Here is a 15,473-nt window from a genome sequence, read left to right on the forward strand (position 1 = left end):
TTAAAGGGCAGGGCAAAGAGGTTTTAAATAAATACTGTTTGAATACTCTCATGATTAAAATTCCTCCACATAGAAAACTAACATGTCCAGGAACAGGCTATGCTGATGTTTATGTGCAGAGACTTTTAGGATATAAGGAGTATTAAATCATGCGATAATCGGCTTTTACAGACTATGTTGGACAATCCAGGAACAGGTTTTTTTCTCTCTCTTGAGCTGACCCGCTGGGGTTTTTTGTTTCTGTGTTCTTGGGTGTTGCACATGACGAATGAAAGTGTTGCTTGTGAACGAACTTGCCCCTAAGTTCTTTTTGGCATCAGAGCATTTTCTGTGCTTTCTGAAGTGTTCCATTTAAACCCTTGGCCGAAGGACTTTGGTGACAAATTCCAGAGAGATGACCCTGTTAGTCAGTTGCAACAAAAACAGAGACACAAACTTATGGTAGTGGCAGGAGTTTTCGTGCATCAGAATCCTCTTTGTTAGATGCACAGCTAAGGGCGCAATCTTATGTGTTGCATTCCCAATAGTCACAGGGAACCAGGTTCAGAGCCTGGCAAGGTAAGAGCAGGATGGAGACAATTTTACCTCCACTCCTCCATTTAAAATACAAAAAGGGCCTCTGAGCCAGTCTAGCCGACTTACCTTTTGGTGGGCGGGGAGAGGATTGGAGAGGTAATAGGATATTGCGTAACCCAGCCTCTCTTCCCCTCTATCCTTCCCACTACCAGCACCCTTCCCTCTTCAACTTCTCTTACGAGGTTGCGGTTGTGACCTTAGAAGCTTTCTGCAACAGCTGGGAAAGAAGTTCCATGATTGGATCTTCTCCTCCACCATGATCGTAGCTCTACCTACGGGTGCGGTGGATGGGATCTGCAGCATCTTGTCACTCCCCAGATACTGTCTAGGGGCCATGAGATTGTTCTCTCTGAAAACTTTGGTGTTCTCATTAGTAGTTGATGTAAAAAAAAACAACACACAAAATTCTCCCTACAGAGCTGTGATTTTGTTTATATTTTATTTTTTAAAAACAGCCTTGGACTGTTTGCCTTCTATGTGGGCCATGAGTTGCGTTCCTGATGACACCTGGCTTTTCTTGCTTTCGTGCAAAGCTGTCCAAACAAACCTCCCCTTTCCCCTAAGATTTTCTAGTTTACATACAGGTGCAAAGCAGTGATCTCTGCCCCTAGCTAGAAACCAAATGTTTACTGGGAAATGTTTTTCCTCACCACTATCTGACCACTTGTGTTTTCAAGCGATTAAAAACACTCATAAAAAGCGAAGTATAGCTTATCTTATCCAAGTTTCAGTGCATTAATAGGAAAGATGGGCAGCGAGTGGCAAATCAGAAGCCCGTGAAAGGTGTGCTGTGTTTTTCCTTCTCCTGTCCTGTGATGGAACAAGTGAAGGACTAAAAATTCTTGGTTTGCTTTCTTGAATGGTTTCTGGCATGTATCAGCAGTGCCTTGTGCTGCAGTGTTTGAAATACGAGCTTGTTAATTCATGTAAAGGCACATGCGGGCAGCTGGCTTGCAGAATCGCCATGTGACTCAGCCGTGGAGTCAGCTGACAAAAGGAAAAAAAAAAGAGGCGGGTTCTTGCCCAAAGGACTTCCAATCTAAGCAAAAAAAAAGAGGCGGGTTCTTGCCCAAAGGACTTCCAATCTAAGCAAAAAAAAAGAGGCGGGTTCTTGCCCAAAGGACTTCCAATCTAAGCAAAAAAAAAGAGGCGGGTTCTTGCCCAAAGGACTTCCAATCTAAGCAAAAAAAAAGAGGCGGGTTCTTGCCCAAAGGACTTCCAATCTAAGCAAAAAAAAAGAGGCGGGTTCTTGCCCAAAGGACTTCCAATCTAAGCAAAAAAAAAGAGGCGGGTTCTTGCCCAAAGGACTTCCAATCTAAGCAAAAAAAAAGAGGCGGGTTCTTGCCCAAAGGACTTCCAATCTAAGCAAAAAAAAAGAGGCGGGTTCTTGCCCAAAGGACTTCCAATCTAAGCAAAAAAAAAGAGGCGGGTTCTTGCCCAAAGGACTTCCAATCTAAGCAAAAAAAAAGAGGCGGGTTCTTGCCCAAAGGACTTCCAATCTAAGCAAAAAAAAAGAGGCGGGTTCTTGCCCAAAGGACTTCCAATCTAAGCAAAAAAAAAGAGGCGGGTTCTTGCCCAAAGGACTTCCAATCTAAGCAAAAAAAAAGAGGCGGGTTCTTGCCCAAAGGACTTCCAATCTAAGCAAAAAAAAAGAGGCGGGTTCTTGCCCAAAGGACTTCCAATCTAAGCAAAAAAAAAGAGGCGGGTTCTTGCCCAAAGGACTTCCAATCTAAGCAAAAAAAAAGAGGCGGGTTCTTGCCCAAAGGACTTCCAATCTAAGCAAAAAAAAAGAGGCGGGTTCTTGCCCAAAGGACTTCCAATCTAAGCAAAAAAAAAGAGGCGGGTTCTTGCCCAAAGGACTTCCAATCTAAGTTTTGACAGTATTAGGGCGCAATCCTATGCAACTAAAACTCCCAGCATTCCCAGCTGATTAATTATGCATAAGATTGTGCTCTTAGTCTACAAAGGAAGGGAAGAAAAGGTGACAAAGAACATAAGAGACAGTGAGGTAGAGTTGTTTAGAAGAGCAACTTTGGGTGTGAGAGGTCATGGGCAAGGTTATGCCAAGAAATAAGGGCAGAAAGGTAGAGTGGGATGAGGCCATAGAGAGTTTTAAAGGTAAAGAGAAGCCGTTTGTGGATGCGGAAAAGGAGGGAAGCTGGCATAGGGATTTGGGGAGGTAGATCACGTGATCTTGAGTGCCACCAACAGTCATGCACTCCCCTCAGAAGTTCTCGATAGAGGCAAGAGAGTTTTATATGGAGGTTCATCTCATCATGCTTGAGTGTGGTTCTGTCTCTCCCCCCCCCACGCCCAGAATGAATGAATGAATATATATATTTATTCACAAACGCATCCACAAACTGCTTCATATATATATATAGAGAGAGAGAGAGAGAAAGGAAGGGAAGGAAGGAAGGAAGGAAGGAAGGAAGGAAGGAAGGAAGGTGGGGGTTGTGTACTAAATTCTGTTTCCATCTTTTGATCTCTGCTTAGTTTAGGCTAGGAACACACCTCCATTTTTAAGCACAGTGCTCTGTCGGATATGGCAAGTTTTTGCTGATATTTTGGTCTCCCTTCTCTTTTACCCAGCATATTCTGCAGCCCTTGTGAAGGACCCTGCCCCAAAGTGTGTGTGCACGATAAGACAATGACCATCGACTCCGTCACATCAGCACAGTTGTTAGAAGGATGCACAGAAATCAAAGGGAACCTGCTTATCAATATCCGCCGTGGCAGTAAGTAGATGTTCCACCATTTATTTATTTTTATATATTTATTACATTTATATCCCACCTTTCTTCCATCATAGAACTCAGGGTGGCTACATGTGGTTCCCAGGTAGTCTCCCCGCCAAGCACTCACCAGACCCAAACCTGCTTAGCTTCAGCAAGGCGGCTGCCACGTGTGCCTTCGGACGATGCCCTGGGACCATGGAGGAGTGGAAGAGTTTGCTAGCTCTGTCAGGGTCACCTTTCAGTCCCCAGTTAGAAGAACCAGTTCTTATTTTTGGTTGGCTGGTTGGTTGCATTTTTGTGTTCAGTCTACACTGCTCTTGTTGCTTGGGAAACGCCATCTCCATTTTGGGTACCTTGCAGATTCTGTGAACATTTATGGGAGAATATGGGGCACTTTGAGGGAATGACACTTGCTTAACCAGACATTGGCAGGAAGCAGACGAAACATTTGGCCTTTATTCACAGTAGGTAGATCAGCATTCCCTGACCTGGCCAATGGCTGTGCTGGGTGGGAATTATGGGAGTTGCAGCCCAAAACATCTTTTTGTCCAAACTGCATCATCTCCTGCCTCTCCAGCAGAGGGTTTTTAAAAAATATATATACAGGGATGTCCCGTCTTCTTTCTTTATGTCAGGGAGGAAAACGAGAAGCTTCTGCTTTACCTGGATTGCCTCGGTTCATGATCAGGGATGTGTGAGTTACACACTTCCATGTGGATTGTTGCGGGAATCCAAAGTTTATTGGCTGTCTTAAGGGGATAGCTCTTCTGCTTGTAATCAAGATTCTAGTCCTCCGTCATTTGTGCCTTGCCTACATCCTGATCAGATTAGATTACGGTCACGTGTGCTTTTGGGGACTGCTTTTGAAGAAGTTTTGAAAGCAACAGCTAGTGCAAAATGCAACTCCCTTGTGGAAGCCAAGGACTTGGAGTGTATAATACTCACTTGGTAACAGCTACACTGAATGCAGATGCTTTTCCTGGCCCAGTTTAAAGCACTGGTGATCACCATTACAGCCCTAAACAGTTTGGACCATGCAGTTTCATGAAGGATAAGGCCATCAACAGCTACTACTCATGGTTGGCATATTACCTACAGTTTCAGAGGCAGTATACCTCTGTATACCCGTTGTTGGGGAACTTGGGTGGGAGGGTGCTGTTGCAGTCATGTCCTCCTGGTGGGTTTCCCACAGGCTGCTGGCTGGCCATTGCGTAAACAGAATGAGGGACTCATAGGCCTTTGGTCTGATCCTGCATGACTCCTCTTATATTTTTATTTAAAAGACCACCTCACCTGTATGGAATTGCCTGGGCCCTAAGATCAGCTGCAGAGGCTCTGCTTGCAGGCTTGACATCAAGGTCAATTAGATTGTTGGGCACAAGAGACGGATCCTTTTCAGTGGTTGCCCTGTCTTTGTGTAACTCCCTCCCATGGGAAGTGTGCTTGCCCCTCTCCCCATGCTTTAGTTGGTTTTTAACAGGCCTTAAATACTTGTTTATTCCAATCTCCTTTTAATTACTGATAATGAGCTAAAGCTCAATGCATTTCACATGTGTTTTATATTTGAAATTGCTTTTATGATTGTTTATGATACTGTGTTAAAATGTGTTTCTGCTACTTTGGTTATACTGTAAGCTGCTTTGTGGAGGTTCTTGGCCTGGGAAAGTGGGATATAAATATGGAAATGAATGAGTGGCACAGTTGGGAAACACATCAGTCTGGTTCACTTTATCCACTTTTTTATTTATTATCCCCACATTCACCCTTCCACCCGCACATCCATACACGCTCCCAAATGTATATTTGGAAGCTGAAGAGTTCAGACAGAATGAAATATGTAAACGGGGTAGGGGAAGCAGGTGTATACAAATATACTTAATCTACACCATTCCTGTGGTTGAATTTTTGGATTCATTTTGTCAGTGTAGAATTAGAATGTACACAACATTTATTTATTTATTTATTTGTTGTAACTTTTAGTCTGCCTAACAACTACCATTCTCTGGGTGGCTTACAAATAGTTAAAAGAATACAGTACACTACAAAACAACAAACAGCACAGGAATAGATAAACATAAAGATTAAAGAACTGCCATAAAAATCTAAAAATGAAGCCTCTGTTTCCCTGGGAGGGCTGTTCTCCTTTTTAGTGTGGAAAATACCTTTTGTTCCATGTGACAATTAGAGGCTCTTCTCAGATAAGGGAAATAAAATTCCCAATATAACCTTGGAGGTGGATCCTAAGATAAGGACTTCAAATGCAAACCTTGAAAGGAGAGGGCAGAGATGCTGCTGCCGCCGCTCCCATTTTAGGGTTTTTTATAAGGCTGCATTTTGAAGTTGGCACCTCTTATCACACAGACGTTGGGTGGCACGTCTGTGGATTAAGGTATTTGCCACTGGCAAAGTTTTTCCTGCAGTGTACATGGTGCCCTCTTTAAATACTGGCGCCATAGCTCCCATCTCTGCACTCCTCCGTGCTGTCTTGGCCTTGTCTAGTACGTGTCTTAACAGAAAATGAGTGTTTAGTTAACGATTTGTCAGAGCGGTGATTCATCCTCTGGGAAGATTCCAACTGACGCTAATCTTTAAAAAGCATTACTCTCTTTTTCTTTCTTGAAATGCGTGCTTCACCTCTATTTAAATAGAGGTGGGGGAAGGATCCAGAGTGGTAACGGTGTAAGCTTGTCTGTTGCATTGAGTGGAGAGGCCAACTTCACTGAAGTGAACCCAAGTTGGCACCTTTCTGTGTGTGTTTGTGGCTTCATTTTACTCCAATCACTTGTTTCACAATTTTTAAGGAGAGTTTTACATTGTGCCTTCAATCATCTAAGTTTGCTCATAATTTGTCTTAACTGGAGTTGCTAGGACAAAATGTCAGAGATAAGGTCCTCGGTAAAAGCTGTGATACATTGGGGAAAGAGATGTTCCTTTTGGCTTGACTCATTCGACAGCCCTAGAAATAACAACTTATTTTTCTTTATGTTGGGCTGTAACAAAATGTGCAGGAAATATTTTCCTCGAGGAACTGAGAGTGATCTTCTTAAGAGCCGTAGAGAATTTCCATCGTCCAATTTTCTGTTGTAAACATTCCCACATGGACTATTCTGGTTATCCCAATTTGATTGCAACCCTAAAGGCGGCCCCTGCGAATGGTTGACTAGGTGAAACTTTATTCACACTAGAAGGATTGTGAGTCTGTCAATGCCTCATCAAAAGGATTGAGACAGTGGAAATTCTAGTATCCCGATGAAGCTAAGTAGACTTGGCAGTCCTGGTCCTGCTATCAAAAGAAGCACTGCTTACTGCTAGCACCACAGGAAGCTAGTATATCCTGTGGCAATTGGTAACGAGCAAAACACTCGTTTATGAAACTGGACATTGGAGCTTGCGGAAGGGAGCTCTGCTGACCTGCCCCTTTTCAGTCGTTTCTGGAATTGCTGTCGGAGCCACTAGTTCCTGCACAAATTGTGGGTCCCACTAGCGTACCACAAACAGCAGGAGAGCAGCAGCGTTCGGTATTGTCCCCTATGTTCAGGAACAGGGTACCTCTGAATAATTAAGTCATTGGCTAAACAGCAAGAAGGATATTAACTGCCATGTCCGTACTTCTGAGCTATCAGAGGCATCTGACTGCGCTAGATGGTTCTTTGTTTTGAGCCGGTTCTTAATGACCCTTCCATTTTGAAGAGAAAGGCATGCTTAATTTGTCTAGCATGGTCAGCATAACTTGAGGCCATGGTTCTCAGTGGGGCATTTTCTATCAGCATTAATATGGTAAACTTTACATCTGTCACAGAGCATAACTGGACTTGCAGCTTCCTGTATGCTGAGATTTACAACTGCATAAGAGACTCTTGCCAAAACACTGGCTGTTGAAAGCTCAGAATTCAACGCTGGCATTAGTAGCGAGCATTCATGGGAGAAGGCTATCGTACTGACCGAAAAGTTAACAGTGTAAAATGTAGCGGTATCTAGTTTTGCATTCCGTCTGCCTTGCATTTCAATAGGTAGATCATACAGGTTGGGTTGCTGAGCATGGAATCGGTATTGAACGGAGAAGGCTAATAGTGTGTAAAGGAAAACCTTTATGCTAGTATTTCTCTTTAATTCTTCTTTCAGACAACATTGCCTCAGAACTGGAGAACTTTATGGGCTTGATAGAAACAGTGACTGGCTATGTGAAGATCCGTCATTCACATGCGCTGGTGTCCCTCTCTTTCTTGAAGAATCTGCGATATATTAATGGAGAGGAGCAACTGGAAGGGTAAACGTTTAATTGCTATGTAATGAAATTGTCTTTCCGCTGTCTACCCTGAACATGGTGAAACTGGAGAGAGGTCCTCTGGCAAATATTCTTGGGGTGTTTTTTAGGATGAACTACACTGTTTAAAAAAAAAAAAAATTAAAAGTGCTGATTTGCTTGATCCAGGAACTTCCTTTTGCTCTTGTCTTAGAAATGGTTCAACAAGTCTCCCAACTGGGACTGAAAGCTACCTGTGGAAGCTTATGGCCAACGGGCATGACTGGGTATCTGGGTGCACGTGGGACCTTTTCAGGCACTGAGCCTGTTTGCACATAACAGCAGCAAATCCTGGGTTAATTAACATTCCACTGTCATTTTGCATATTCAGCATCAAATCAGGCTGATCAGAGATTGCTACGGGATGTCCGAACCTGAACTGGTTAATCGTGGGTTAAATAACCCATAGTTATCCTAACAACTAGTTGTAGGGTAACTGGGTTATTTAGCCCAGTGGATCAGATGGAGTTTGCATATGCAAAATGGTGGCAGGGTGTGCCTTGCATGCCCTGTGGCAAATCCTGGATTAACTGACCCACGATTTGCTGCTGTTACGTGTGAAGGATGAACCCAGATTTGACACAGCATGTACGCTCCAGGGGCAGTTGTAGGTACTCTAGGTTTCCTGCCACGTCCAGCTGTGTCATGTGTATGTTCATTGCATTCACACTTCACATTTTTAGGTATGCACTTAAAACTTCTCAGTCTGTGAATTGTACTTTTGTAGTGTATATCTACACATGTACAGTGTGAAAAGGCTCTGTACTAACAAACACAAAGAGGAAAAAAGTGTTGAAGACTGAAAAAGAGCCATGAATGCATCTCTAAACCTTGTGGTAAGGGTATTTAATATGAAGTAGTTCAGCGTGTCTGCAAAAGACATTTTTATTGTAGTGACTTACTCTTCAAGTGGTGGTCTTTGGCCAGGTAAATGCTAATAAAATTGTTGTTCCATGTAGTTTGCTGGTGTGCGCGCTATCTCTCTCTCTCTGCCCCCTGCCCCATATGTGGAAAACAGAATGTTGGAGTAAATGGATTTCGATTTGGTCCTGCAAGGCAATCCTTACAATGGTCTTTCTGAGAACCTAAACCTTTTTAAACTGGAGATCGTCTGGAATTGGATTGGTGCCCTTTAGCATGCAAAGAGTGCATTCTGCCAGTTAGCTATGGCCCTCCCACTAGAAGAACAAGGAGCTCTGTGGACCACAGAGTCCCTTCTACAAACTACTAAAAATCTTATTCAGCCACCTTGGCTTCTGAAATCTTGCCAGGTATTTCCAAGTACTTCTCCACAGTCATGAGGGCTAGAAACGTGATGTTTTAACATGGTGACATTCTCAGGATACTGAATTCTGCAACTGCCATGGCATCCTGTATTTTCTTCTTCTTCTGGGCTTGTGTATAATTGTGGTATTTATATTACTTTGAATAATGGCCATGCATATGAGGTGTTCAGAGCAGGATACTTGGTAATGTTTTGTTGATAGCCACGTGGGCTGTTTGAGACGCTCCTTTAAATCCGGATGCCACATATTCAGTTCCTTGTGGGCTCAAATCAAGGAATAACACCCACCTTTGTACCATGATCATGAAGCAAGATTTAGTGAAGGAAAGAGAAATCCTGTTGAGGTGGGACCTCTTTTTGGCCTTGGGATTTGGGAAATTGTTGTCGTCCCCCCCGCTCCCATTTCTCCCCACCCCCAAGTGTAACAATTCCTTTCAGATATAAGCTGTGGCAGCAGTTAATAAACCAGAATTTGGGAAAATTGTTTGAACAAGGTGGTAGCAAGGTCATGGGAAAGGCACTGTGTGTGTCTGATTTATCTGGCCTGAAAGGATTATGTTACAGCATGAGGGTTTCTTTGCAAACCTCCCTTTTTTCTCAGGCTGTGCTTTGGTCAGCTTTAAATTCTTAAAATTCCACAGTGTGATGGAACAAGCTCTAAAGGGAAGCTCTTGCTTCCATACTTGAAAAATCCCACTGTCTCTTTCAAGAACTACATTGCCGTGGCACTGAGGGCACCAACAAGGTTGTGTGTCCCCCGTCCCCCCCAGGGTAATTACAAATTCCTGGACCTGCCTTTCTGCCTTGACTAAGCCAGGCCCCAGTCTACAGTTGCTGTGCTGAGGACTTCCCAGGTTAGATGTCAGTAGGAAAGAGAGGAGGTTGTCAACCAAATGTTAACAATACCCAGGATACGGTTGTCACCAGCATTGTTTTTTTGGTACCATCTTTTTTCTTTCAAGGGCTGCATTCCCCCATGGGTTAGCTGTTGAGGGCCACTTGTCGGTGGTAGGTGGGGGTGAAACCAGCAATGGATAGGGCCAGACCCAACAGCGGGTGGTCACCTCTCTTCTTTCTCTCTCTGCCACCCCCTTTTCGTTCTCTCTCTGCCACCGCCTTTTCTCTCTGCTGCCTTTTTTTCTCACTCTTACTCTTCCTTCCCACACAGCGAGCTGCCACAGAAGGAACAGATTGCTCTTGTCAGAGGTCTGAACTGATTGCATGCAGCGAGCTTTCGAAATTAGGCAGAGGGCCTCATGAAGTTAGGGCCACAGGCTCTCATTCCCTGCAATATAAGTACTGTAGAAGGCACCCCTTCCTTGAACCAGCGTGTGGCAACATTTAATAATATGGCCATGTAAAAAACATAATTGTAAGTCAGCCTTGTAAGCAGGCCCACAAAAGTTACTTGTCCACATGGGTTTATTCACTCATGCGTTCCTATGTAAGCTAAAAGAGATCCGGGGGTGGGAGGGTGGGGGGAGACCAACTTTTCTGCCTGATCTCTTGGGGGCAATTCTTGACTCTCCATAGGTGACTAGATGAGTGTTTGTTTACAAGTGTATAACAAGCATATTAAAATGTTATTACTGGATCAAACTAGTGGTCTGTTTGGCCACTATCATGCCTCTGTTGGTTCAAGAGAAGCAAGCAAGAGCCACAACGTTAATTAGTGGGCTGTTTCTTAATCCACTGCTTCTCAATCTTGTGTGCCCAGATACTGGGCTATAACTCCCACCATTCCTGATCATTGGCCATGTTGGCTAAGAATAATGAGAGTTATAGTCCAAAAGCCTCTGGTGACCCACAGTTAGGAACCACTGTGGCATTAAAAAACATGGAAGCCTGCATTGTACAGTGCCCAGGCAAGTGGATTAAGTTCATTAACCTGCTGTTGTAGCTTGGGGGGGGGGGGGGGGAGATTCTCCATAGGAACAAAGACTGAGCTCTTCCCTCCACCCCTTTTTCTGTGCAGTTTTCCAGCTCTGTGAGCTCACTGTCATAATATGAATTCTGATTATTTGTATGGAGAGTGCAAACAAAACAGAAAATGTATGAATTTATTTTCATAGACTGATTTGCTTCAAAACATCCCCTTTTTAGGAATTACTCATTTTATGTTCTGGACAACCAAAACCTGCAGCAACTATGGGACTGGAGTCATCATAACCTGACCATCAAAGAGGGGAAAATGTACTTTGCTTTTAATCCCAGGCTATGTGTTTCTGAGATTTACCATATGGAAGATGTTACCGGAACCAAAGGTCGACAAAGTAAAGGCGATGTAAACCCGAGGAACAACGGGGAGAGAGCCTCTTGTACGTAAGAAATTTAGATGCTTGTTTAGTAGAATAAATCTTGGTAATAAGAGCAAATGGAGAATAATGCAGAGTAATAAATGCATTTATATATGGATTTTTCTTTTTAGTGTTGAAATCCCCTTTTATGAATATAAAGATTTAAAGGTGTTCACCATCAGAGGCACGTTCGGTAAGGGATGCGAGAGAGGGCCTTCTCAGTGGCTGCTCCCAGACTCTGAAACGCCCTGCCAAGGGAGGCCAGGTGGGCCGCCTCTCTGACCCAGTTCTCACTACAGCCCGCCATGGCTTAATTCAGCTGTGGCATCTGTCATGTGGTGCCGGGCACTCATGGGCTCCTCTGCTTGCCGTAGCTTGCCATGTCATGTGAACCCAGCATTGTGGGTTGTTTGAGTGGGTAGGCAGCCATCAAATTACCCTAAAACAAGCTATGGATTATATCTACCCTCAAACAACCCATGACAGCAGGTTCACACGACATGGCAAGCTACGAGCGTACTGTCACCGCTGCTCACTTATTCAAAATGACGGCCGGCATGCTCCACTAAGCCCCACAGGGAAATTAATCCACAGTGGCCTAGCGCCACATACGAATAGGCCCCCGTTTTCTTTCCACTGACAAACAAATACGTTTTTATTCAGGCAGGCCTTTGGCTTATCAGCTGGTCTTTTTCTGGAGGGGTTTTTAATTGGCTGGGTGCTATTTCTTTCTTTTAGTGTTGTGTTTTAATTTATATGGTATGTTTTAAATAAGAGCCTTGTGTGGCGCAGAGTGGTAGGCGGCAGTATTGCAACCGAAGCTCTCCCCACGACCTGAGTTCGATCCCAGCGGAAGCTGGGTCCCGGGTAGCCGGCTCAGGTCGACTCAGCCTTCCATCCCTCTGAGGTTGGTAAAATGAGTACCCAGCTTGCTGGGGGAAAGGTAGTCACGACTGGGGAAGGCAATGGCAAACCACCCCGCTACAGTCTGCCATGAAAACTCCAGCGAAAGTGGCATCCCTCTAGGAGTCAGCAATGACTCGATGCTTGCACAGGAGGAACCTTTCCTTTTTTAAATAAGATTTTATTTTTTATTTTATTTTTGTATGTTATGGTTAGCCACATTGAGTGCTGTTTTTTGGCATAAAGTTGGCATGTCCAATAAATAAATAATACTCTCAATCTTCTTTACAACAGCTTTGTAAGGCAGACACATATTATTTGTAAGTTAGATGGGAAAGCTCAGGCTGAGAGGAGTAGCTTGCCTATGGGTGCCTAATGAATTCATGGCTTACGTTGAGTTTGGAAGCAGACACTCAAATTCAGAGCCCCAGGGCCACACTGATGTGACTGTAGTACTCGTGTGAGCAGAGTCTGAGTCAGCAGATTTCCTCCCCTTTGCCCTGAGCACATAACAACCTTTGGCGGCAGAAACATGCACATCTAGAGCATTACTTTAAAAAGAGGAAGACGTTTTCCTCTGTTTCATTTGAATTTATATTTACAGAGGGTAGTGCTCTTAGCCTGGTGCGCAAACACAGATGTTGCTGGGCCTGCATAAAGAAAAACATGAGCTTCCATTGAGTGCCTTTTTTTGCCACTGCCACTGAGTCCCGTTCCAGGATTCACTTGTTTCTTTACAACTCTGCATCAAAAAGCAAAACAAAGAAGAAGCTTTCTGACTTGCTTGCCTTCCCTGCAAAAAACAGAGACTTCTTAAATAAGCCAAATGGGCTTTGAAATGCTGGTGTTGTGTCTGTTGGGACACCAGAGGGTGTGAAACGCTTGTTGTTCTGTGGGGATTTGCAAGCTCCCGCTCCCCAAACAAAAAAGCCACCCCCAAACCCCTTCCTTGGCTGACATATTTTGCATGTTGGATTCTCAGTCCAAGAATTAAGGTTCTTTAAAGACAACCCCCTTTCCCTTGTTTTGTTAAAAATTGGGTAGCTTTTGAAATTTGGGAAATGCGAGAGCCATTCTCCCCTGGGCTGTTTCTTGGGATCGATCCAAGCAAGCTGTGAAGGCTTGACACAGATTGGCTGACTAGTTTTTGCATGGATTTGATTCACACATTCCTGGTGTCTGTCTGTCTGTCTGTCTGTCTGTCTGTCTATCTATCTATCTATCTATCTATCTATCTATCTATCTATCTATCATCTATCACATTTATAAACCGCCCTTTGTCCATGAGATCCCAGGGTGGTGTACACAACTTCAAAAACAAACAGCAAATCCAATGTAAAAACCATGCAATCACACATTCAGAAGCAAATAATACAACAATAACTCTTCAACCTGCAAACCAGACAATCAATTCAGTAATTGAATTGAATTTTTAAAATTTAAAACTTATATTAGAATTCTAAAATATTCAAATGTTAAAATGCCTGGACAGAAACAACAACACACTTTAACTTGGTGCTGAAAAAAACCCAGAGTTGGTGCCAATCATATCTCCTTTCGAAGGGCATTCAGGGCACCACCAAAGAGAAGGTCCTCTTCTCTGTAGAACGTGGGTGTTGGAAAAAAGTATGTATGTCTTGTCAGGTTACATAAGTGTTTATTTGCCACACCTCAGGTGGCTACGTGATCCTGGTTGGTCTGGCTCAAGCCCCACTCTGTAGGAGAAGGCAAATATCATACCCCATGCCATTAGCCAGTTTTACTGGGGGAAGAACTTATTTCAGTCCCAAAATATGGCGATCCATTACACCCCTGACTGTGAGCAGAACCTAGGTTTAGGTCTCCCAGTCATGTGCAGTTCCAAAAGCAGAACAGTAAGCTGCCCTATAATGAAATCATAATGTTGCACCCTTGCATTTGTGTGTTTGTGGCTCTTCCAGCTAACTTGCTGTCCTGTTTTGTAGGTGAAAGCCACATTCTGAAATTCGTTTCCAACACTACAGTGAAGAATCGGATCAAGCTAACATGGGAGCAGTATCGCCCTAAAGACTACAGAGATCTGATTAGCTTCACTGTTTATTACAAAGAGGCGTGAGTATGCACATTTAGCTGAAACCACTGATGTGAAGGGTGGGGCTGTGTGTGTGTGTGTGGGGTGGGGTGGGGGAAGGCAGACATTCGCCTAGTTCACACAACATGACAGCCCTGAGTATGGGTTGAACCATGGGTTGTTGTTGGATTGTGGCTTGTTGTGTGAACCCAGCTGTGCTAACAAACCATGGGTTGTTAACCCCAAACAACCCACAATTCACAACCCAACAGCAAACCATGGGTTCTCTTCGTGGGCTGTTTTAACAACCCATGGTTGGGTTGTTGTTGAATTGTTGGTCGTTGTGTTGTGTAAATGCTGGGGATTTTAGGGATTTTCTGTCTAAACGTGCATAGGATTGCACCCTTAGGAAGCTTTCTCTAGACTCTTCTATCTTTCTAACTTGAGTGCCATTTTTTGGTAGAAAGGTGTGGGGAAGGTGGGTGGGAATCAAATAAATAAACACACATCCTATTCCTTTACTTGCTTCACTTTCCAAAATCTTGGGTGCATGTGGTACTTTCTCAGTCTGTCCCCACCATCCCCCGCCAATACACTTTTCTGATGTGTTTCATTCTGTTTATTGTACCTATCACTACTAAATCTGCCCTAAATAATAGTATTTCTAATGATTTTGTTACTTGCTAAATCTGTGTCTCTTTTTTTTTGTTCTTTTAGATTATCCTCAGCATTGCTACCGTAGATCATTCTTTTCTTTTTTCATCCACTTTTTTGTAATGTGTGCTCTCAATTTCCCTCAGGTTTCTCCTTCTCAGTGTCTGGTTTCTGCTCCTCTTTTGATGTAAGGGTACCCTAAGGTTCAGTTCTTAATTCTTTTGTCTTCCTCCTTTAGCTTTTGAAACAGCCTTCCTCAACCTGGTGCTGTCCAGATGTGTTGGACTACAGCTCCCATTATTGCCTGCCAGCACTGGCCACGTGGTGGTGGGGGATGGTGGGAATTGTAGTCCGACACATCTGGAGGGCACCAGGTTCATGGAAGGCTATTTTAAGGTCTTTTATTTTTTATACGGACAACTTTCCATCTTTTTTCAGCTCCAAAATTTCAACTTTTTGGTGATGTTTCCTTGTCTTGCTTTCTTAAACTGTTAAACTTAAACAGTTAAACAGTTTCCAAAACTGAGCTTCTTGTGTTGTCCTCCATCTTCTGGAATGCCTCCATCCTCCATTAGGTTCTGATATAACGTACCTACTCAAGTACATAATCTTGTCGGATTTAGCTTTTATTCTCTCAAATTGTGTTCTTCCATGTTTTGCTATGAAA

General features: G+C 43.6%; 1 protein-coding gene across 1 annotated transcript in view; it reads left to right on the top strand.

The window, feature by feature from the left end:
* IGF1R (insulin like growth factor 1 receptor) overlaps positions 1-15,473 on the top strand; it is a 251,807-nt gene that overhangs the window by 198,202 nt on the left and 38,132 nt on the right. The window contains exons 4-7 of the mRNA XM_084817400.1: positions 3,169-3,314; positions 7,437-7,581; positions 11,006-11,220; positions 14,067-14,193. Of these exons, the coding sequence (XP_084673526.1) occupies positions 3,169-3,314; positions 7,437-7,581; positions 11,006-11,220; positions 14,067-14,193 (633 nt within the window). The remainder of the gene's footprint in view (positions 1-3,168; positions 3,315-7,436; positions 7,582-11,005; positions 11,221-14,066; positions 14,194-15,473) is intronic.

The sequence above is a fragment of the Heloderma suspectum genome, chromosome 11 (assembly GCF_057233095.1).
Source record: "Heloderma suspectum isolate Gila_16-S chromosome 11, 16-S_ref, whole genome shotgun sequence".
Lineage (NCBI taxonomy): Eukaryota > Metazoa > Chordata > Lepidosauria > Squamata > Helodermatidae > Heloderma > Heloderma suspectum.